At 35.9% G+C, this 25,567-nt stretch overlaps 1 protein-coding gene across 3 annotated transcripts in view; it reads right to left on the bottom strand.

Moving 5' to 3' along the window:
* XRN1 (5'-3' exoribonuclease 1) overlaps positions 1-25,567 on the bottom strand; it is a 115,066-nt gene that overhangs the window by 27,923 nt on the left and 61,576 nt on the right. For all 3 annotated transcript variants that reach the window (XM_064586873.1, XM_064586877.1, XM_064586878.1), the window contains exons 23-33: positions 23,238-23,336; positions 20,655-20,770; positions 20,016-20,162; positions 15,286-15,375; positions 14,721-14,856; positions 11,146-11,202; positions 10,889-11,021; positions 8,949-9,018; positions 7,388-7,595; positions 6,120-6,215; positions 421-529 (exon numbers count right to left, since the gene is read on the bottom strand). In XM_064586873.1, coding sequence (XP_064442943.1) covers positions 421-529; positions 6,120-6,215; positions 7,388-7,595; positions 8,949-9,018; positions 10,889-11,021; positions 11,146-11,202; positions 14,721-14,856; positions 15,286-15,375; positions 20,016-20,162; positions 20,655-20,770; positions 23,238-23,336 — 1,261 coding nt within the window. The remainder of the gene's footprint in view (positions 1-420; positions 530-6,119; positions 6,216-7,387; positions 7,596-8,948; positions 9,019-10,888; positions 11,022-11,145; positions 11,203-14,720; positions 14,857-15,285; positions 15,376-20,015; positions 20,163-20,654; positions 20,771-23,237; positions 23,337-25,567) is intronic.

The raw sequence follows: 25,567 nt of genomic DNA, 5'->3' as shown, positions 1-25,567 counted from the left end.
AAAATTAAAAAAAAAAAAGGATTGCAAAAAAAAAAGGAATGAAGCATTGATACATACTACAACATGGATGAACCTTGTGTTCATTATGCCAAGTAAAAGAAGCCAGTCACAAAAAGTCACAAATTTTATGATGATATGAAATGTCCAGACAGGTCAATCCATAGAGGCAGAAAGTAAATTAATGGTTGCCAGGGCTGGAGGAATGACTGCTAATAGGTATGTTTCTTTTTAGGGTAAAGAGAATGTTCTAAATTTAGATAGTGGCATAGGTTGTACAACTTTGTGAAAACACCAAAAAAATCACTGATTAAAGACTTCAAAACATGAATTTTATGGCATGTGAATTATAACTCAATAAAACTGTTGTAGTTAATAAAAAAGGAAGCAGCATCGTAAGTATATTTTTAACTTTAAACTTACATTTTCTGTGAGGCTCATGTTTTCTTTGCTGACATTTAACACTGTTGTCAGTAAAGCCAGATTTATGATGTTGAGTTACTTGACTTACTTCTTGAGGTAGAACTGCAACCTGAAAGTTAAAATTCTTATAAATGATTTAAAAACAAACTCTTCTAACTACTTTTCCTCAAAGAGATAGAGTATTTGGTTGTAGAACTAAATAATAGGAGAGCTGACACTTGAGCTCTAACTCTAAAACCCATGTTCACAGTACCATATCAGAGAAAAAGTATCCAGAAGTTTAATTAGAAAATATTCTAGTTTTGGGTATAGTTTTGGGGTTGTTCTATTTGATATCTACATAAAGCTATTTATTACTCACATTGTCATATTTTGTCAATAAAGACTTAAATTTATTTATTTATTTTTCAAATTATTTATTTATTTTTTAAAGATTTATTTATTTGAGAGAGAGAGAATGAGAGAGAGAAAGCACATGAGAGGGGGGAGGGTCAGAGGGAGAAGCAGACTCCCCGCCGAGCAGGGAGCCCGATGCGGGACTCGATCCTGGGACTCCAGGATCATGACCCAAGCCGAAGGCAGTGGCCCAACCAACTGAGCCACCCAGGTGCCCTGACTTGAATTTTTTTAAAAGACTTTTTAAAGAGCAGTTTTAGGTTTACAACAAAACTGAGAGAAAGGTACAGAGATATTTCATATCCTTTCTGTCTCTACACATGTATGGCATTCTTCATTATCAACATCCTCCACCAGAGTGGTACATTTACTATAATCAATGAACCAATCCTGACACATCATTATTACTCAAAGGCCATAGTTTACATTGGGTTCACTCTTGGTGTTGTACATTCTATGTGTTCAGACAAACGTATAATGACATGTATCCACCATTAGAGTATCATACAGATTATTTTCAGTGCCCTAAAAAGCTTCTGTGCTCTGTCTATTGATCTTCCCCTTAACCTCCGGGCAACCACTGATCTTTTCAGTGTCTCCATAGTTTCACCTTTTCCAGAAGCTTGAATACTTTTTAAAAAATCATGTTGAGTTGTCTAGAATGTGCTTATCAGATGAATACCAGGTTGCTTATTAATGCTTCATGGATTTAAGTGATATATGTGGTGGCTCATAATTCTTGGTATGTGTAGGAGGAAATACAACATGACAGTGTTTAGTTAATATAAATAATGAAATAGCACCCAATACCAAGAGCAAGATGCAGAAGATTCTGAGTAAATATAGTATCAAGTGTTGAGTTCCATCTCAAGGCAATAGGCAGTAAAATGACTAGCAGACCTTGCTGGAGATCTAGGGGAATTTTGGTAGTGAGAGAGGAAAGTGGAAGGAACAGTAAGAACACATAACCTGAAATGGGAATTATCTACTTGTGGGAAAGGGAAAATAAAGAGACCAATCTTACTAGAACAGACCATTTTACTAAGGAGTTGGATATACTTTATATAAGAATTAGGTAGAGTTAGATACTAGTTTCAGTTGAGGTTGAATTCTACTAGTACTGAACAGAGAGCCCTATATATTCTATAATATTTGAATAACATTCTTTGGGGCACCTGGGTAGCTCAGTTGGTTAAGCGCCTGCCTTTGGCTCAGGTCATGATCCCAGAGGGCCGGGATCAAGCCCCACACTGGGCTTCCTGCTCAGGGGGAGTCTGCTTTTCCTTCTGCCCCTCACCCCACTCTCGTGCTCCTTCTCTCTAATAAATAGGTAAAATCTTAAAAAAAAAACAAAACTCTTTTTTTTTTTTTAAAGATTTTATTTATTTATTTGACAGAGAAAGACACAGCAAGAGAGGGAACACAAGCAGAGGGAGTGGGAGAGGGAGAAGCAGGCTTCCCGCGGAGCAGGGAGCCCTATGCGGGGCTTGATCCCAGAACCCTGGGATCATGACCTGAGCCGAAGGCAGATGCTTAATGACTGAGCCAACAGGCGCCTCAAGAATAACATTCTTTTAGGGCTGGAAAAGAGGTCATCTAGTCTAGTGCCTTAATTTTGCATATGAGGCCACAGAGGCCCAAGAAAATTAGAGTTGCTCAATTTGAGTCACCAAATCTGATTTCCTGATTCTGAGTCTAGTACCAGATTTATCACACCACAGTGCCTCAGGGAACAAACTAAGTTCAAATCCAGAAGCTCTTATTAATTAGATATTTTGCCCAATAATGCCATTGGGCCAACACAGGTGAAAGGATCACCAAGAAAAATCATTAGGAAAGATACGTCAAACAGTATTATGTAAGGACTAAAAAGGAAAGAGGCAAGAAGCAGGAAGCACAGATAGGAGGTTAATCTAGGTTTAGGATGACCATCTAAGGCCCAGTTGTGGGAACTGCCAAGAAATAAAAAGATTTCGGATCTCATTGCAAAAAAAAAAAAAAAAATAGAGGGGAAAAAGGAAAAAGTTTTTACTCCATGCTTTTCAGATTATTGCCTGGGGAAATGGTAGTGTTAGAAATAAGGGTAAGAAGCTTCAGATGAGGTGAATTCTAAGACATCTTTCGGCTGAGGTGATGGTGGGGTGTCTGTCTATACCTGTCTTCTAGGAAGTTGGAGATACTGGCTTAGATTGATCCTGATTGAGAGGTATGGAACACATATACTGAGTGGTTAAATTAGCAGCAAGGTAAGAGTCAATGTCACCAAATGATAAAACAAAAGGGGGAGAAAAAAAACTATTGTTCAGTAAAATACTGCCCAGTTGAATGGTTGGAAAAACAGAGGTTAAGAAAGAAGTTGAATAAAAAGCAAAAGGCAAGAGGGGAGTCAGGGTAATGTTTCCTTTTAGAGTATAAATCCTTGAAATAATTGCCTATATTTGCTACCTCCAATTTTTCTTCTCCCCTTCTCTCTTAAACATACTCTTCTTGGTATTTCACTCTTACCACTCTACTGAAACTGCTCTTGTCAAGATTTCCAATGACCTCAGATATAAAACACTATGGTCAATTCTCAGTTTTCATTTTAACTGATCCATCACCAGCATTTGACACACTTGATTACTCTCCTTGGCATCTAGAACACCATACTTTACTGGTCTTCTTCCTGTACAATGGCCATTCCTTCTCAATCTTGTTTGTCAGGTTCACCTAATCTCTCTGACTCTTTAAGGATGGAATTCTCTAAGGCTAAGTTATTAGACTTCTTTGGATGTAGATAAATAGATATAGATATATAGATACACACATACATGCCCAAATTTCTCTCTCCAGCTTGGACATCTTCCATAACCATCAGAATCAATGTCCAACTCTACATCTCTACTCAAATATCTTTTTTTTTTTAAAAAGATTTTATTTATTTATTTGAGAGAGTAAGTGAGCAAGGGAGCACGACCAGGGGGAGAGGGAGAAGAAGACTCCTGGCTGAGCAGGGAGCCTGACGTGGGGCTCAATCCCTGGACTCCGGGATCATGACCTGAGCCGAAGGCAGACACTTAACCAACTGAGCCATCCAGGCACACCTCTACTCAAATTTCTAACTCTGTATCTCCACTTAGATTTTTAATATACATCTCAAACTTACTATGACCAAAATTGAACTCCAGATCTTCCCCCACAAACCTACTTGACTTGCAATCTTCTCCATCTCAGGTAACAGCCACTCTATCCTTTTAGTTACTAAGACCTTAAGAGTCACACTCTTTAATCCATTTTTTTTCTCTCTTAACCCTATATCCAATTCATCATTAGATGGCAATTCCTTCCAAATATGCCTAGAATTTGATCACTTCTCCAGACTCCTACTACTCTGGTCCGAGTCAGTATCAACTCTATCTTGATGATTCCAGTAGTCTCCTAACTAATCTGTTTCTATCCTGACTCCTCTACATTCTATTCTTAAGATAGCAGACAGAATGATCCCTATTAAAATATAAATCAGATCATGTCATTCTGTTGCTCAAAACCCTTCACTGATTCCTCATTTCACTGAGTAAAAAACAATGTCCTTGGGCGCCTGGGTGGCTCAGTCGGTTAAGCGACTGCCTTCGGCTCAGGTCATGATCCCGGAGTCCTGGGATCGAGTCCCGCATCGGGCTCCCTGCTCGGCGGGGAGTCTGCTTCTCCCTCTGACCCTCCTCCCTCTCATGCTCTCTGTCTCTCATTCTCTCTGTCTCAAATAAATAAATAAAATCTTTAAAAAAAAAAACAAAAACAATGTCCTTATAATGACCCAGAAGGTCCTGCATGGTATCTAATTACAGTTCCTACAAATCAGCCTATTGATTAAAAGCCATAATAGTCTTTTTCTCTTCCTTGAGTATACCTGGAATTGTCTTCCCAACAGGGTCTTTGGACTTCTCTGGAATACCCTCACCTCAGGTATCTACATACTCTACTCCTCATTTCATTCAAATCTTTACTCAAATGTTACCTGATCATTCTCTTTAAAACTGCAAAACCTTGCCTCCCCACCACCCCGCCAACATTCTCTATCCTCCCCTGAAATTTTTCTCAAACTTCTGTATTACCATCTAATATACCATGTAATCTACTTGTCCTCTCCTCCCCAGAATATAATTTGTTTGAGGGTCAGACTTTTTTTTTTGTTTATAGCTATATTCCTCATCACACAGAACAATGAACATGATAGGCCCTCAATAAATACATGCTGAATGAATTAATGAAATGAATGAATGATAACGAAGCATTCCTAAAAAATGAATGGTTAGTGGTATCAAATAAATTAGAGAGGAAAAGAGGGTTTGAAACTCTGGATATAGACTGCATTTAGATAGAAAGGATTTATGGATGATCTAAGAAAAACTTAGCATATTAGCAGAAGAGAACTATGTATTTTGTCACTCTCACTTTTTCTGTTTATTTCACCATCATTTCCTTTGCTATTTTCTTCTCTCTACTCTGAAAATGCCACCATCACTGGAGGACATTAGAATAAATGAGGCTTGGGGCGCCTGGGTTGCTCAGTCGTTAAGCGTCTGCCTTCAGCTCAGGTCATGATCCCAAGGTCCTGGGATCGAGCCCCACATCGGGCTCCCCGCTCTGCGGGAAGCCTGCCTCTCCCTCTCCCACTCCCCCTGCTTGTGTTCCCTCTCTCGCTGTGTCTCTCTCTGTCAAATAAATAAAATCTTTAAAAAAAAAAAAAAAAAAAAAAAAAAAGAATAAATGAGGCTTTCATGGTGCAGGCTGTTGGTTTATAAACTTGAGAGAATATTCTTTCTTTCTTGACCAAAGCTGAGAAGATAGGTCAGTTACCAGCAAAAAATGTTGTAGGAATTTATTCTTTACCTTTTTCCTTTTTTTGGTCTGAGTCTACCTTTTTAGCAGAATTTCTTTTCCCTTCTTAATCTCTATTAAGGAATGTGAATTTGCTCATTCATATTTAAGACAACCAAGTGCCAGCATAAAGCTCCACATTCAAGTGGAAATTAATTAGTTAATAATAAGTGCACTAAGGCCTTTGTTGAATTTAAAATATAGTTATTAGGATTTTGCAAACAGCTAAAATAAAATCCAAACTGATTTAAAAGAAAAATTATCTATATTCCCTCTCATGAGTCCAAAAACTTTTATATACGGCTGAAGAGACTTATGAAAATTCATGATTAAAACGGTTATTCTATTTTATGAGATTTTAGGAAAAAAATAATCATTGCATACTCACAAGAAAAATGTAAATTTGTTTTTTTAATTTAAATGTCTATCAAACAAGGTATACTAACTTTCTCTTGTAGAGTTGGCTGAAAGTGTTGAACCTTTCCAGATCCCTGTAAGGACTGCCAAATGTTGCAAAATTCATCATCATCTTTAGTAGGTACCTGGTAAAGCACAAAAAATTTCTTAAGGAACTGAAACATGAAAAAAATAAAGATTTATATTAAAAATAAAAAAATTCATTAAAGTTATTTAGCAGTAGATAGAATATTAACTTCCATTATCTGAAATCTCAGTTCTTTTTTTCTGGCGCTCAGTACAGTCATCATAGAAATATTCTATTGGACTGTAAATGGTCTTAAAGCATGACAAATGTTATGGAAGATTATACTAAATCAATATCCCTACCAACAGATTTTTTTAAATCTCCCAATGTACTGATATCTCATTTAAGCTAACATTTAACAATTTTATTTTTAAAATCTTCATCTTACACAAAAGTAATCCAACAGATTAAAAAACCAGCTATTACTTATGAGGAGTTGATTTTGGGCAGATTAATAGTGATTACCTATGAAATTTGATTTTTGCTTCTGCTTCCTTTGCCATTACCTCCTTATCTGGGCTTTCTAATTAGTCTATAGCGAACACATTATTACTTGGATTAAAATGTGGTTAAGATTTAGGGACATGGAGTTAAACAAGGTTAAATGTCTCACACAAAACAATTCAATTTTTTTCCCCAGAAAGATAAAATAGAGGAAATCACCCATGAGTTGCATGGGTAGGAACCTGAAAATGGCTTTTGATAAATATAATTCTCTCTCTGTTAACCTCTCAAATTCATGTCATTTCATAGCAGATTGAATACAACATTAGAGTTATACAAATGTAGCTTGAAAAGTAAATACATGAAAAGAAAACAGACATTCTCAAGCTCATATTTAAAAATGTATTTCTTCTTTAACTATAATTTTATAACAAATGTAGGATGTTATCAGTAGCGTTTTTTTTTTAATTCTATTTATTTGAGAGAGAGCATCAGCGGGGCGGAGAGGGAGAGGGGGAGAAGCAGACTCCCCACTGAGCAGGGATCCTGACGTGGGGCTCCATCCCAGGACCCTGGGATCATGACCTGAGCCAAAGGCAGATGCTTAACCGACTGAGCCACCCAGATGCCCCAGTAGCATTCCTTATTAGCCTATTAACTTAAAACAAATCTGAAATTGACTTGAACCAAAATTTCTTAAAAAACTAAGTCAAATTAGGTTTTACTTACAAAGTCTGCCTGAGATTTATAAGAGGGCAGAAAGAAATGAAAGACTAAGAGCCTTACTTGAGTAGGAACAAAAAGTGATTGAGGGGAATGGTTCAGGCCTCCCAAATGCCCAGATGAAATTGATGAATTTGAGCTATATTGATTCACAGCTGGTTGTGGTTTCACAATGGCTGTCAACTTCTGATTTCCGGTTTCAGAGCGACTCCCATGAGTAAGATTCACCAAGGCACTTGTTGGCAGTCGATAACCTCTACCAGGTGAGCACCTAAAAATAAACAGTTATTTCAGAGGGAAATAATACTAGGGAGCAGAAGAGCCAAATTATTTTTGGGTGGACAGTCAGTCCATAATCTGAATTAGTAAACATTACTTTTAAATTTAATAGAGGAAGCTGAAATCCTAGAAAGATCTCCACTTATAAGATGATATATTTCTGAAACCGGACTTTATTTAATCCTCACAATAACCTAGTGAAGTATGTATCTTCATTACAAACGAGGAAACTGAGGGTCAGAATGCTTTTAACGACCTACCCAAAGTAGCACAAAGGTTAAGTGACAGAACCCATTCCATGCATCTTTCGTTCTATCATAATCTTTTTTTCCTGTAACTTTAACTTTTCTATCAGTGCTGCCCCAAAATAAGTAAATCTCACTCATATAAGTTAAAAACAAAAAATCCAAACCTCTGGCTTTAAACCTGCTAACCTCCAGTTATTTTTTCTCTCCTTCATGGTCAAACTTCTCAAGGGTCAGCTCAATTTCCTGCTTCCTCAAACCACCCCAGTGTGGCTGTATACCCACAATTCCACTAAAATATAAATCTGTGATCATGTCACATCTCTGATTTTTATGACTTCACATTGCTTTAAGGATAACGACCAAGATACCAAAATCATTAGCATGTCCTCAAAGTTGGCTTACAAGCTCCTGCACAGCGTGTTCCTTGCTTTTCTCTCTTACTCTAATCTTACATAGTTGCTGAAGTTCAGACACACTTGCATTCTTTGTTTTTTTGTTTTTGTTTTTAAAGATTTTATTTATTTATTCATGAGAGACAGAGAGAGAGAGAGAGAGAGGCAGAGGGAGAAGCAGGCTCCCAAGGATCAGGGAGCCCGATGTGGGACTCGATCCCAGGACCCTGGGATCATGACCTGAGCCGAAGGCAGACGCTCAACCATCTGAGCCACCCAGGTGCCCGTTTTTTTTTTTTTAATGAATAAATCCTTTGTTGCCTCTTCTTGACCACCTGTCATTCTTCTTCCCTCTTCCTCCAGTTAACTATTATTCAGTCTTCAAGTCCCATCTTAAATATCACTTGTCAAAGAAGCCTTTCTAGAAGTCATACTCTTACAGAAACCAGAACCTCTCCTTTCCAGCACTTCTCACATTTTAATTAAATAAGTAATACTATAATCAGTTACACAATTATCTCCCCCACTAAAATGAAAGCTTTGTGAGACTAGAAAACATGTCTATCTTACTCATTGTTACATCCCTACTAGCATGTATGATGTCTTGCATATAACAGGAATTCAAATTTTGGACAAATAAGTAATGTAAAGTCACTGCCACGTGGATATATTTACAAAGCGTAATTATCATCAGGAAATACAAACCTTATTGTTAAGCCTCCAGGAAATTCTTCATCAAATAATACTTCAAATAGTATATCAGCTTCTCTATTGGCTGTTAAATAAGAGAGATTTAAAAATTATATGATGAAAAATTAGCATTTAAGTTTTTGGCTTGTAAGAGGCATTACAACTATCAGAGAATGGTATAGGGGATTATAGTAAATGAAAAGTAGATAAACTTGCAGATTACCTTACTGGTATTAATTTAAAGTAAAATAATATTTTAAATTAGATGCTATGAGGGGATTAATTATATTTTTTTCTGTGCTTTTGTCTATGTTGGAAATTATTCATAATAAAAGTTAATAAAAGAGGTAACTTCGGAGTTTGCAGTTCAGAAGGTATTGCAGTAAGACAGATAAAAGACAATGACGATTTGAAAGCATGGCAGTTTATTTAATAAAGGGAACAGGATGGAGAGAACAGAAATATTACTAGATAGAACTGGCAGGAATTTGTGGCCTGTGTAGATAAAAAGGACAGAGATGCCAAAGATGACTCCAAGGTTCTGGCTGAGATGACTTGGTAGATTATGGATGCCATAACTGAGATATGAGACACATGAGAAAGTGCAATAAACTTAGATAGGAACAGAGAAGAACAAATTTGGCAGAGAGGCTGATGAGATATATCTGGCAAGATTAAATTTACCCGAAATGCCAAGGTAAAGTGAAATAATTAGCTATATTTGAATTCTAAGCCCAAATTAATAATAGAGTCTATCACAGTACTTCAGAATTGACCAACCCTACCCCCTTCCCTCTCCCCTCCTCTCCCTCCCTTTCTCCTTCACCCCTCCCCCTCCCCCTGTCCTCGATTTCTCTCCACCTTTCCACCACCCCTTTTCCACTTTATTGGTTCTGTTTCTCTAGAGAACCTGAATACAATATTTGATAATATCCTAGCCAGGGGTAGGAGTGGAGGGATGTCTGTCCCCCATCCCCAGTCCTTCATTGCTCAGCTGAAACCAGGCCTGCAGAGCTCACCCATTCCCCAACATCCACCTGTATCTTTCAACCTACTTTTACCTGAAATCTAAACTCAAGAAAGTAAGGCTCAATGAGAGGCAGGAGTTTCTCCTCTGAAGGCTTAAAGCTCACCTTTTAGGTTCTTATTCCCTATCTGAGGGAGGGGTATTCCTCAAAAGATTATTAAGATTATAAAAGGTAAGAGGACTGTTTACTCCCTTTAGCGAAATTGACTATGGAGATGAGGTCTCAGCTAAGGGCAGTAATGAAATATTCCCCTTTTTATCCATGGCAGACATGGTTAATCAATGACAGAGCTCTTTCCCACTCAGCATAGATACAGCTTTAAAATCCTTCTCAAGACAAATCCCAAGCAGTCACTATTACTGATAGGAACTGTCAGAAGAAAGGAAACTTCTATGTTATCAGAGTCCTAGGGCCTTATATCAAGACAACTTAACTATAATACAATCTAATAAGCCCAGTATTTGAACAGCTGAATCAGGGGGTTGAGCAGATAGCAGCAGGAGGGTTATTTCATTATACCCATGTGGCCCTTACCATTCCTAGTCCAGACAATCAGACCAAGGTTGAGTGCTTGAGAGATGAAAGGACAGTGCTGCCAATACCTTGACCCCTTGGCACCGGATTTGCTGCTTCATGCTAGGCTGACTTTTTTTGGTATCTACACTGCAAAGCTGCTCAACCAGGCATCCCTTTGAGCACATTTAGATCCTTAGTTGCTTCTTCCCTTTTCCTCCATTCTCTCTTTTTTTTTTTAAATGAAAAATACGTGACATAAAATTTACCATCTTAATTATTTTTAAGTGTACAATAGTGTTTGTTAACTATATGTACATTGTTGCCTTCTGCTTAGATATAAGGCACAGAAATTTGTGTTTTACTTTACAATTTTAGATGCAGTTGAAGACATGCCAAGTATTGAGATATTACCCCCTTTAATTCCTATGATGGTGCCCCGAAGGCCAACTGGAACTGAAAAGTTCTCTCTCACATTTACCACACGGTCAAAGAGATGAAATTCTGCATCTCGATCAGGAATGACTCCATGTTGCTGTTCTAAAGGCTGAAGAGAAGAAAGCTTTAATTATTATTAACTCTAATTTGAAATAATTTTTCTATTACTATAACAAAAACATTTTGTTCCTTCTATACTTTCAAAATAAAAACAACTTGGATAAGAAACTTACTCTGTACAGCAAATGGGGCTTCACTGTCACTCGTACCTTCTTATTATTCTTTCTTTGCTGAAGAAAGAAAAATTTTTAAATACTTAAAAACATTAAATTATAAAATTATTGTTATCTGGATTTACATTAAAAATATAAAATTATTATTATTCAGTTGGACATCATTTATTACTATTCATTTTTAAAAGCCAAATGAAATGAGCAATTTAAAGAATATTTGAAGTTCTTCAGATGCAGCAGGGAGGAATAATAAATTCTTACTTAAAAAAATTTTGGGGGGCGCCTGGGTGGCTCAGTTGGTTGAGCGACTGCCTTCGGCTCAGGTCATGATCCTGGAGTCCTGGGATCGAGTCCCACATCGGGCTCCCTGCTCAGCGGGGAGTCTGCTTCTCCTTCTGACCCTCCCCCCTCTCATGTGCTCTCTCTCTCTCTCATTCTCTCTCTCAAATAAATAAAAATCTTAAAAAAAAAAAAATTGGGGGGGCACCTGGGTGGCTCAGTCATTAAGCGTCTGCCTTTGGCTCAGGTCATGATCCCAGGGTTCTGGGATCGAGTCCCATATCGGGCTCCCTGCTCAGCAGGAAGCCTGCTTCTCCCTCTCCCTCTGCCTATGGCTCCCCCTGCTTGTGCTCTCTCTCTCTCTCTGTCAAAAAAATAAACAAATAAAAACTTAAAAATAAGTAAATACATACATAAAACCTATTTTCCTTACAAAAATTTTGAAGGTTTTATTTATTTATTTGAGAGAGAGAGCGCACAAGCAGTGGGAGAGGCAGAGGGAAAGGAGGAAGAAGGCTCCCTGCTGAGCGGGGAGCCTGACCCAGGGCTTGATCCCAAGACCCCAAGATCATGACCTGAGCCGAGGGCAGATGCTTAAGCAACTGAGCCACCCAGGTGCCCCTTAAAACTTTTTTAAAGTTAAATTTTTTGTTGAAGTATAAGGCATAGAAAAATGCGAAAGTGTATGTATACAGCCTGATGAATTTTTATAGTATGAGCCTATCTACGTATAACCATGCTAAGTTCAAGAAAGAGAACATTACTAAGCACAACATAAGAACTCCTGTATTCCTTCCCAGTTACTACTACCTTCCCCAAAGTAACCTTACTGCTAACAAAAGATTAAATTGTTTAGAACTTTATGTAAATGTTATCCTATTCAAATGCTTTTTTACTCTTTTTTACTCTAAAAAGAATTGTACATGATGGTCAATGAAGATCTATATTAAAAGAAAAAAAAGTATAAAGTACTGATCTACGACAATACTGTGGGTTTTATGGGTACTTATAAAAATTAAGGTGGCACTGATTTAATAAAGCCCTAGCTTTTGGAATCTCTTATGAAGTTGGCTTTGATGTCTGAATTTTTTGATCATGTAACAAATGCTGGAAGAAGAGTTCTGTCCCATCTTTACTCCTTGTCAATTTTGTGAACTCACACTCACCTTAAGCATCAGCCTCCTTCTACTGTAAAATAGAAATAACATTACCTGTTCTACCTAATAAAACCATGAGGATAGTTTATATCCATTGCAATCCATAACTACCCCCCTTCACATGAAATATTTTTAAGTGAATTCTTACCAACTAAGACAAACGGCAACAGTTCACTTATTTTGCAGCCACCTACCTTTAGAACATACCTTATGGAAATAAGTACAAAAGAGAATAAAACAACTCCAAGCTATAGAGACCATACACTACAGAGTTCATGTATTTATATATTATAAAATGCTCAAGACTTTAAACAGACCCTATTATCTTTTACTATAAAGGCATTTCATTTATTCTTTCAACAAATCTTTACTGAGTTACATTTATGTGCCATGTATTGATCTAGGTGCTAAGTATAAAACAGTAACCTGTTCCTTTACTTAGGGAGACATACAAGCAACAAATGTTTGAAGGTAAAAAGCATAGAGAAAAATAAAGCAGGGAAGGGGGATCAGCACTGTGGAGAGAGAGATCGCAGTTTTAAATAAAATGAATAGTGAAGGCAGTACTGGCAGGATGTCTATGCTTTCAGCCCACAGCAGACTAGGACTAATAGGGTACAATTTGTGCCCCCTGATAACAGCAAGAAGGAGTAAAAATAAGTATTTTAAGTAATTTTAAGAAGCAGACCCCAAACTTATGCCTGGAGTTCTGTATATGAAAAAAAACAAACAACCCATATGCTTTAATACATCTCTAGGCATTACTAGATTATAGCACTGATTAGAAGACATGGCAATCAAACCCGATTCATTAAGCAAATTAATAAACTCAGGAATTTTCACAATAGGCTCCAACCCACAGCTACGAAATGAAAAGTTCTGGGTCTGGCTATTCAAAATGTGATCATCTGGGAGCTTGTTAGAAATGGAGACTCTCAAGCATCAAAATAAAATTTGGGGGCTTAGAGTAATAAACTTTTATTAAGTGGAAAACTCATTTCAAAAACAATGCTGTACAAATGGATTTTACTCTAGGTTGAAAGACAAAAAAAAATGCCGGTTAAAAAAAAATGAAATGCAGGTTTCTATCCTTATCTGAGTATCAGTGACCTTTCAAATAATCAAACTCTTGGCTCTAAGCCGTATATTTTTTCCTAAAGAGAAAAAGAGTCATCCAGTAGTAATTTTCCAGACTGTCTTCACAGCTCTTGAATATGTGATAAGAGAATTCAAATAATAATAGCCAAGCATTGTTAGGCATTAAAAACAGGCATTATTAGAAGGAGTTTACATGCTTTAACTTAGTTAATCCTTTCCATGACCCTATGAAGTTGTACTGTTTTATTCTCATTTTACCAGTGAGGAAATGTAAAAGTAAGTATCTTAAGTATCTTGCCTAAGGTTAAAAGTATTGAAAGAGAAATGGGGGAAAATGGCTTCAGAGCCCATTTCTTAACTTAGTTTGCTATTAGCCTGCTGTGTTAGCAACGCAACATCATTTTAATAAAAAGGCAAATGTGTGGAAAATAAAATCAAAAGTTAAAAAAGGGAATATCATCAATTCATTTTCCATTATATCAAGATAGAGGATCAAAATAAGTAAAATAGTTAAGCCTATACAGAAGATTATTGCTTTTCAAAATCAAGACATAAAAAAATAGGAAAGATTAAACAGGATTTAAAAAATATTGAATGTGTTTGTGGGTGGGAAAGTACACTTTAGAAGAGATTCTGTAAAAGTGAACTAAACACAATGTTTATGTTCTATAAAAAGAACTATGTCTTTAAAGAACTTAGAATAAGAAGGCAGAAGGGATTAACCTTCTTCCTTAATCACAAACTTTGTATTTTGGCTAGAATTACAGAATATTAATTCCTAAAATTAGAAACATCATTAGGACATAAAATTTAAATGTTATAGCTTTTATATATTAAAGTGCATTTCTTTTTATTCAGATAAACTTATTAATGGCCACTGGAAATGGCTGGAACTTTTTTTAAAACTAAAGGATTACCTGACATAAATTAAAATCACTGAGTTCATGTTTATTTGGTTGAAACAAAATTATTTGTAGGATGATATACAGTCCATTTAACTTCAAATCTCATCAAGCATCTTGGGTTATTGAAAATTAGTACCTTGCACTTTTCGACTTCTTCCTCAATTTTCTCAACAATAGCTGCATCCAGAATTTGTAAATCACAAGAAGAACGAGACAAAGTACTGACAGGATGTCCCTTTAGCCAAGTAATAATTTCTTGAACTTTCTCAGCACTACATTAAAAACAATAATTTTTTCACAATGATTAAAACTTTGAGGTTTTATACAAAAGGCCTAATATAAATTTCCTGAGGGCTGTGAATTATAAAAGACATAAAATACATAAATAATAATTAATCACTAAACATTTTAATTGGGACTAGTTATAAATCTAATGTGAACATGGACATATTACTTCTCAGTAACTTAAAAAAACCCACAAAATTAGTTTAAAAGTACTTTACTGATATAAGTGAAATAGATTATATGAAGATCTTAAAGCAAATATATATATATGAAATTATATATATATGAAATTATATATATATATATAAAACCCTCCTCACAAAAGTAATATAAATTCTTGATAAACTAGCTACTGTACCTTTCACTGGAACACTAAGCTGAACTATGAGCCAATAAATACCACAAATTTTGCTTACCCGTTCTCATTTTCTCCAGGCCAAATGTCATCTTCATAGAATACATCCTCTTGGCTATTTTTGGCTATATAACTAAATAGTTCTGGAGCTCTAGCCAAACAAACAAAAATACTGCTTAGAAAATATATATGGCTAACTTCACATAAACTTCCCCATCAAATAATTCTGGATCCCAAGGGGACATATAAAACATATTGAGGACTGATTGTAACACACAGAGTATTAATAAGGGATAGAGACTAAATGATTTGAAAGTATTCACAGGCCCTCAAAAAACTTCCAGTAGCTGAGGGAGAAATGATTCAATTCATAAACTGTAATAAACTTTAATTACTTATTCAATTACTAACTCTAATCGTTCTCAGATTATAATGATAGGTGATAAATGGACAAAAATAATACCTACATGTTCATTTTCTAATTTTCACAACTAAACTGGAGCATCCCACAATAAAGAAAATTAAAATACACTAGAAGTTTCTTTTGATATTCCTCAAAACTCCACTGCTTCCTGAATAGTGCAGGACTTTTAAATACACATAGCAGATTGAACATATGTGCTTAATTTTTTGCTTACTTCCCAACCTACTAAAAATAGAGTAAAGTATAAAATAGGGCATAGACCCAGAAAGGCATGAAAAGAGAGGTGGTGAGTCTGATACCATATATGAGTTGTTAACAAAATTTTAGAAACTGGAAACTGGATGGGTAAGCATTAACTGGTTTGAAAGATAGGAAAAAGCTGCACCCTAAGCAACCAGGGTGGGAAGTCAACAACAAACAAGATAATTTAAACTGTGCAAGTCTGCAAAAGCGCAGGAATTACGGGCTCCAGGTACATTTTAATGCCGTAGTATGGGCAGGGTGAAGTTTACTAAGCTTTAGTTGAAAATTTTGTATAATAAGCAGTTGGATGATCATGTGCTTACTCACCTTCACCCCAGCATAAGACCTGTCTGTAGTTTATCTTTTGGAGAGGGTGAACAGGGGATGCTCTAGCTTTAGGTATACAAGGCACAGGGAGACGGGTGGGTAGGGCATGAAGAGATGATAGGGAATTAATGAAAGTGTAACTACTACATAACATGTTGCTAGGAAGCAGGCTAGGAAGTGTAACTTCTTTAGGAAGCACACTCTTGAGATGAAAGTAAGCAAGAAGAAAGTTTATCAGAGAGCTCTTGTGGAATCAAAACATGTAGAAGGGAAGGAAAAAAGGAAGGAAGCAGAATTGGGCAGAGGGAGAAGTTGGGTTGTGATCCACTGTTAATGAACTCCTTGGTCAGTCCTACAGAGATCTCAAACTAGGATGGCCCTTCAGATTTATCCTGAACTGGGGCAATCAGGTCGGCTGGGTCTTTCACACCTCCTTGCAGATCAGGTGTTGGATCTGCGGCTGTTGTGGGAAGGGGATATAACTTTAGGTGAGGCAGTTCTCTTCTGCAAGGCAATTCCTGAAGAGAGCTCACAGCTGAGGGCTGTCAGACAACAGCATTTAAGCTGCCATAGAAATAAGTCCTTTAAAGGGAGGTTTGGAGGGCATTTCATAGTATCCATTACATAATAAGTTCCCTTTACCTTGGTTAATATCCAAAACACTGGAAGTCAGTTTTGTTCCTCACATCTGTCCTCCAAGGAAAAGGCTGGAGGCTACCTCTCTAGGAAGACTAGCCAGCCTGAGAGAAAATATACACATACAGGTAGTGATAGCTGGAGGTTCTTTGCAGAAATAGCAAAGTCCCACCTGACAAGCCCCACCAGAGCACACTAAATTTCCAATCAGCTTTTTAGTGCCTCATTCTTAAATATGATTAGACACCAAAGAACCACCAGACAAGTAAAAAAAAAAAAAAAAAACAACAAAACTTTAATGTGAAAGGTGCAATGAAATCAAACAGAAAAAAAAGAGCAATGTGGAGAAAACAGAAAATATAGAGAAGAAAAACGATCTTCAGAGAAAGAGACACTATAAAAAAGGAATGTCAGAGAAAAAGGACACACTTTTAGAAATTAAAAATGATTAAATCAAATAAAAATAAAAATGATATAAGTTGAAGAAATCTCCCACAGAGTAGAACAGAAGTGTAACAATATAGAAAATGGGTGAGAAGAGATAAGAAAATAAAGAGGATTAATCCAGGTCTATCATCTAACAGAAGTCTCAGAAAGACAGAACAGAAAAAAAGGAGAGGAGGAAATTATCAAAGAAATAATACAAGAAGTTTTCTCAGAATGGAAGGTCATCAGTTTTAAGTGTGAAAGGACTGAATAGCCAAAGGAAAGAAAGAAGACCCATACTAAGGCACACGTCATCACATTATTAAAACAGCACTGGTAAAGGGAAGATTCTGAAAAGATTTCAGAAAATGAAAACGGATCACACACAAAGATTCCGAAATCACAATGGCACAGGACTTCTCACCAGCAAAGGAAACAAAAAGAGAATAGAGCAGTACTTTTCAAATTCTGAGGGAAAATAATCTCCAATTTAGGATTCTACACCCAGGCCAGCTATCAATCAACCCTGGTCAGGGAAGAATAAAGACATTTCCAGACACACAAGCTCTCTCAGGAAGCTACCAGATTAAGTGCTCCATCAAACTGGAGACATAAAACAGAAAAAGGTATGAAAGCCAGGAAATAAAGGAATCCTACAAAGCAGAATGGTGAAGGGAATTCCTAGACAGTAGAGAGAAGCTCTAGAATGAGAGCTGTGTAATAGCCCTAGAAAACAATTAGTTTACACTGAAGCAGGAAGACAGAAGGTTTCAAGGAGGAAGTCTATAAGAAAAAAAATGGAACTGAGAGATCTCCTGATCTGTTTGACTATATTAAGTCTTTCAGCTATGACAAAGAGTTTAGGGCTGAATTAGTTATATGAATATAGACAATAAGCAAATGATTAAACAAGAGGGGGAAAACAAAAATGTGTACAGAAAGGAAATGCAACCATAATACTCTACAGGGTCCACCTGTGACCATTTACATTATCTCAATCAGGTAAACCTTAAATACAGATTTAATACAACTATAATGAAAGGGGAAATACACACACATGTGTGTGTAATGTGCAGGAAGGTGAGGAAATAGAAAGGGTAGGTAGCAGAAGAGAGCTAAAGCTTCATCTTTCATGGTATGAAATCAATGCATATGTCAAGTTGAAAAATAATGAAAAAGTAGGATAAATACAACATTTGAAAGAAATATGAAAGTGAACAAAAGAAATAAATTTTCAGATGGTAATATAGGATTGAATTACGTTCCTTCCCAAAAAAGACAGATTGAAGTCCCACTCCTACTACTTTCAGAATGTGACTTTATTTGAAAATAAGGTTTTTATTGAGGTTATAAAATAAAAATGAGGCCTTTAGGGTGGGCCCTAATCTAACATGATTTTTCTATCTTTATGAAGTGTCTTTATGAAAAGAAGAAATTTGGACACAGAGATAGGCATTAACAGAGAAAAGATCATGTGAAGATGTACAGGGAGAACACGGGAAGGTTGAGGACTGGAGTTAAGAACAAATGTGTGAGGCCACAAGAGGCTAGCAAAGAGGCATGGAATGGTTCCTTTCCTATCATCTTCAAAGGAAGCACATCCCTACCAAACACCTTGGTTTTGGACTTCTGGTCTCCAGAATTGTGAGACAATAAATTTCTGTTGTTTTAAGCCATCCAGTTTGTGCTACTTCATTATGGCAGCCCTAGTAAACTAAGAGGATCCTCAAATACAAGGTTAGAAACCAGTAGAACAAAGGAATGAATATTCAATTGTGAATGAGAAGTAAACGTTTTCCCTATAAATCTTTGTCACTGAGTAACTCAGTTAATCTCAGTACACAGTTTTCTCATTTTTATAATGAGGAGCTGAGATTTATTGATTTCTTAGACCATTTCAGCATAAAATTCAATAATTTTAGGACAGTAACCTATTATTTGGTTGGAGTTTTAAGATTCAGAAAATCCACTGTGTGAAGAGTTGTTTTGTTTATCCATACCAATCCTCTTACTACTTAGACATGCAAAGTAGTGAATAATTTATGATAGCAAGTTAAGGAAAATTTTCATTAAAAGGAGGCCAAGGGGCACCTGGCTGGCTTAGTTGGTGGAGAGTGCAACTCTTGATCTCAGGGTTGTAGGTTCAAGCCCCATACTGAGTATAGAGATTACTTAAAAAATAAATAAATAAATAAATAAAAATTAAAAATTAAAAAAGATAAAAGGAGGCCAATTCTCATCTTTTTTTCATTTCTGAAACAAATAATACATTATATGTTAAAAAAAAAAAGAAGATAGCAGGAAGGGAAAAATGAATGGGGGGAAATCGCAGGGGGAGATGAACCATGAGAGACTATGGACTCTAAAAAAAAAAATGAGGGTTCTAGAGGGGATGGGTTAGCCTGGTGATGGGTATTAAAGAGGGCACGTTACTGAATAGAGCACTGGGTGTCATACGCAAACAATGAATCATGGAACACTACATCAAAAATTAATGATGTAATGTATGGTGATTAACATAACATAATAAAAAATAAATAATATACAGTATTTTTCTATTTTCTTTTAGCTAATAGCTATGATGCTCCATGATATAAAATTAAGTTTACATGTAATATGTCACATTATTTACCAAAGGAAACATTTTTTTGTCTAAAATTGGTATCAGCAAAAGCAAAATAGTTATTACATTCCACATTTTTGGGATGCTTAGTAGAATCTTGTTAGGCACTTACCTCTCTAAGTACTCTGCAAGAAGCTGTTCTGCTGCAGATGAATACATCCACTCACTTCCAACTTTCTTGGTATATCCAGGTACCTCCTCATTTTTTTTGTTGAATTTGAGATTCAAACCCACATTTGCTTTATGGTCTCCATGAGGGCTGAATTTAAATCACACACACACACACACACACACACACACGTTTTAAAATTTTGTTCAAAGAATACAAAAAGTTTTGCTTTCAAAAAATTCTTAGAAAAATTTAGTTTTGATTGTTCTATAGTTTTCATGGTTATTTCCAAAGTAGCAGTAAGGCTTTGAAACCCAAGTTAACAAATCATATAAATAGGTTCTGTATCTAGAGAAGAGAATGAAATAAGAAAATGCAGGAAATATATTATTGAGATTCACACACACCTTCTGATACCTTTTTTCAAGGTTCAATTTGTTAGCTGCTAAAAATAGGAACTGTCTTTCCAAACACCTAAAACATGTCCCATTTAGATGAAAGATCACCATCAGAGGAATTTATGCATAATTTTTAAAGAAAATTCAGAGCAATTAATAAAAGAAAATACTAAAATATTAACGTTTATCTTTATCATTTAATTTTTTCTGCCACTTTAAATACATTTCTCTAACATAAACTTACTTTCTCCTAGATCCTCTTCCAATAAAAATACTTCCTGTAAACCTTGAAACAAGGTATCCACTCACTCCAAGACGACTGGCCAACACATATCCTGGGTTGTACTTTATAGAATATTTCTTTAAATATAAAAACAAAAAGGTCAATTATGGAAACACAAAGCATCAAATGTTATTTCTTTACCTTTAAAATCTGGAGATAATCAAGACATCACTAACCATTGGAATGTGGCAATATAAGGATTCTCAAAAGTAAGTGATCCATTTCCCTTTTTTTTTTTTTTTGAAAGGATCTGTAGGCAGAATTTTTCTGCTCCTCTCTCTCCTTAAAGGACAGAATTCCCAAGGATGGATGAAAGGGGGAGGAAATATACAATTTGTGAAACTGTCTCAAGAAATAAAGTCTACTGTAAGTCTAAATGGCAAACTCTGCAGGCAAGAACTATTTTTAAACATTAATTTTCATATTCCAAGTAAGCATTAGTAAAGTACTGGGACATAATGAGGCCTTGATGATTATTACATTGAACTAAAACATGAGTATGTCATCAAAACAGTTGCTACTGAGCAAAATTAAAAATGTTCTTCATATATGAATATAAGTAATATTCATTTTCCCTTATATTTACTATCATATGAAAGTAAGAAGTATGTATAGGCTTATAGTTAATACAGTCAAAGAAATATAACCTTAATTTGTGTACTTAAGGGAAGAAACTATGAAGATTAAAAAAAATATATCATATCATATAATTTTTAGCCAGGAAGCAAATTATAAATCCAGTACCAAAAAGGGTAAGCTACCATATAACCCTAACATAATGTACATAATAATGACACACATTTATTTTATATGGATTTCATATACTATATTCATATGAATGTATATAAATATAATACATATTTATATGAATTATATGCATATTTTATATGTCTACAATAACCCCCAAATAAGTAAATTTTTTTAGCTGCATGGAATATATAAATTCATTATTAAAATATGTTAATATCCTAGTAAAGAATGCAATATAGTTTTTCCATCAAGAGTATTATTAGGTTTAGAAATAATACAGACAAATCAAATATGCTTTCCAGAATAGATAGGAAGAAATAAGGTAGTAGTTCTCTATCACAGGTAGCATCACCTATTTTTCTACTAAGCATCTGGAAATGTATAGGGGCACATCATTCAGTTATTGGCATGGGCTACTACCTCTTCGTGTTCAGGGGACAAAGATGCCAACTATGCTGTCATATATAGGACAGTCTTATTTTACACATTGTTGTCCTATCCAAAATACCAATGGTATTCCTTTTGAGAAGTATTTGGTTATGGTATAATTAAAATTGATGAAGACCATCACAAATATTCTAGAAAATGTAAAATAAAAAGCAGAGAACATTGGAGTAGAGAAAGAAGGCTTGAGTAAAAGTTAAAGAAAGTATGTAAAGAGAAAGAGAGCATAGTGGAGAAGGCATGCCTAGCAACACTGTACGTTGGAGATGGGTAGGCTCATTCAGATCTAGAAAAAGCTAGGGATGAAGGAACATAAATAAGTTGTTCTACCTCCACTAACTCCCAGAACAGAGAGCTCCAGCATCTTAATCAAATGGGACACTCTTCTGGTTTCCTGACTGTGCTTTCTGAATTCTTTCTCCAAAAGACACCTGATGGTAAGAATTTAGGGACTTGTCTGCCTTCCATAAAGTTTCTTCAAGTATATGCTGATGTTCAATGCCTTGAGTTCATTTTACAGGATATAAAGCTTTAGAATTTACAATTAGAGAGAATAAAAGTGTAAGTATCAATAGCTGGCTGATTGTGAATTAATTTCAGTCAAATTAATTATCTAGTTAATCAATAAGAATATACAACAGATATCAGAATCCTCCTCCTATTGTAATAGGGAAAAATAAAAGGAGGTCAGTGAACATCTTTGGAGAAAAAGGTCCTAAAAAAGGATGCTGTGAATTTAAAGGCAGTTTCCCAATTTTTTCTAGTGATTGTTCATCTTTAGCTTCCATTGCAGAAAGGCCATTACTTGTAACTAAAAATGTAGGCATTGATTATGAAAAGTTTATTTAAAAAAAATCTAAATCTATTCTCAGAGGGTGGGCTAAAAAATGTGCCCCTTCTTAAGCTTGAACATGATAACCCATAAAAACTATTATAGATTAATAATGGGATTTCAGTGATTTTTCTCCCCTGAACATTTTTTTTTTAGATTTTTATTTTTATTTATTTGAGAGAGAGAGAGAGCGCGCGCAAGCAGGGGTAGTGGCAGAGGGAGAGGGAGAAGCACGCTTCCCGCTGAGCAGGGAGCCAGATACGGGGCTCAGGGATCGATCCCAGGACTCTGGGATCATGACCTGAGCCACCCAGGCGCCCCTCCCCTGAACATTTGCATGAAGTTTGAGCACAGATTCCCCACACTCATTTTTAAATACTAGATGCAACTGTGAGATAATTTAATCAGTATTAAATAAAAATATTTATAATATATTCAGAGGAGGTGATAAAAATATGCTTCTAACACTTTTAAAGTTTATCAGTTCTAAATTAAGCAATATGGACTATGGTACTCACATGCTGGTTCTGTATTAAAGCATCAAGATTGGGTTCACATGGAATGCTGAAAACCACACGAATCCTACCTTCTGTAATCACATCCCCTGAATCTTGAACCTTGGAGGGAAAAAGAAAATCACAGTATGTTTTAGTCTCTTTCACATTTTATTTACTTTTCTACTTATTTGAACAGTGTTTATTTCTGAAATACAGTAAGACAGTAAAGTTGGATACTGGAGATTCACTTAGAAATTATAAATGAATGTGATTATATTATAAATTTGAGTCATTGTACATTGCTTTAATAGCTGTTAGCAAATAATTTTAAATTACCAAAAAGCTGCAAACACAAAAGCAGGTCACTTATAAAACATTCACCTAGATGTTAACATTTTACTCCATCTGCTTCAACATTTATACTCTGTGTATTTACATATACATAATTATTTTTTTGAACTTTTTGAGGGTATATTACATATATCATGTCCCTTACCTTTTTTTTATTCTTATGTTAATCCCCATACATTACATCATTAGTTTTAGATGAAGTGTTCCATGATTCATTGTTTGTGCATAACACCCAGTGCTCCATGCAGAATGTGCCCTCCTCAATACCCACCACCAGGCTAACCCATCCTCCCACCCCCCTCCCCTCTAGAACCCTGTTTGTTTTTCAGAGTCCATCGTCTCTCATGGTTCGTCTACCCCTCCGACTTCCCCCGCTTCATTCTTCCCCTCCCGCTACCTTCTTCTTCCTCTTTTTTTTTTTTTCTTAACATATATTGCATTATTTGTTTCAGAGGTACAGATCTGAGATTCAACAGTCTTGCACAATTCACAGCGCTTACCAGAGCACATACCCTCCCCAGTGTCTATCACCCAGTCACCCCATCCCTCCCACCCCACCCCCCACTCCAGCAACCCTCAGTTTGTTTCCTGCAATTAAGAATTCCTCGTATCAGTGAGATCATATGATACATGTCTTTCTCTGTTTGTCATGTCCCTTACCTTTTAATATTTTGGTGTATATTTCCTAAGAAGAAGGATATTTTATTACATAACCACAGTACAGTTACTAAGTATATTAATTTACATTGATAAAATACTTCAATCAACTGTCCATATTCCAATTTTGTCACAGTTGACCTAAAATTGTTCCTATATTATAATAAAACCCTTTTCCCCCTCTACTACAGAAACTAGGCTAGGATCAGACATTGCATTTAGTTGTCATAGCTCTAGCCTCCTTAAATCTAGACTATATCCAAAGTGTTCGTCTTTTATAACATTGACATTTTTGAAGAATAAGGTCATTCTTCCCTCTTCATCCTGCCTTTAAAAACAAAAGTTCCTCATTTTGGATTTGTCTGATGCTTCCTTATGATTAAGTTAAACTCATATATTCCCAGCCAGAATAGTGCATGGGTGATGTGTCCTTCTTAGGTATCACATATGGAGGTACATGATATTGCTCAATTTCTTCACTGTCCAGTTAGGTTTTTTTCCTCTTACAACTAACTAATGGTCTGTAGGAAGACACTTTCTAAGGCCATGAAAATATCCTACTCAGATAAAAAATTCCCCCTAGATTTAGTTTCCAATGATGATTGTTGCTTGACTCAATCTTTATCGTAATGCTTATAAAATGACAGTTTTCCAACTCTAGCACTCTCTCCATTTACCTTTGACAGGATACTATAAGCAAGAGCCCTTCCTTTCCCTTTTACTTATTTTTTATCACTATGGAATCATTAATTCCTATCCCCCCCCCAATGGTTTATAATCCATTACTGTACTTTATTATTTTGGTACTCAAACTGTCCCAGATTTGGCCAGTTTGGTAGGAGCCCCTTTAAACAGGTTTCTGTGTTTGTGATATGGTCCCATCACTCTTTTGAGCACTTCCTTACTTTCTGGCATAACAAGTGGTTCCAGGCTTATCCTGTACCTACCCTGCCCCAGCCCTGTAATGGGCCATTTCTCTGAGAAGCTTTCAGTGGAGTATGTTATTAGAGGTCAAACCTGCAGATTATATGGTGTTCACTGTTACCGAAGTATCTTGGCTTCTTATCCTTTTGAGCAAACAGAGGTAAAAAATATGTGTATGTACAGGCATATATGCATTCATACACATACAAATATACATATATATCCATACACATGTGCCTATATACATATATGTATACACATGATATTTTAAAAATCATGAGCTCACATTAATACCTTCAATTCTAATCTGTCCCCACAGATTCCTCCTTGCATTCTTCCATTTCATATTTACATGTATCTTTTTCCATGTGAGAACTGGAGTTCCTCAAATATCAACTCATTTACAAGTTCATCAACCC

The sequence above is a fragment of the Mirounga angustirostris genome, unplaced genomic scaffold (genome assembly GCF_029215605.1).
Source record: "Mirounga angustirostris isolate CCGP_5_RB_7025 unplaced genomic scaffold, mMirAng1.0.hap1 SCAF_1, whole genome shotgun sequence".
Taxonomy (NCBI): domain Eukaryota; kingdom Metazoa; phylum Chordata; class Mammalia; order Carnivora; family Phocidae; genus Mirounga; species Mirounga angustirostris.
Note: the sequence above shows the minus strand (reverse complement) of the source record. Positions and strands in the feature narration are given on the sequence as shown.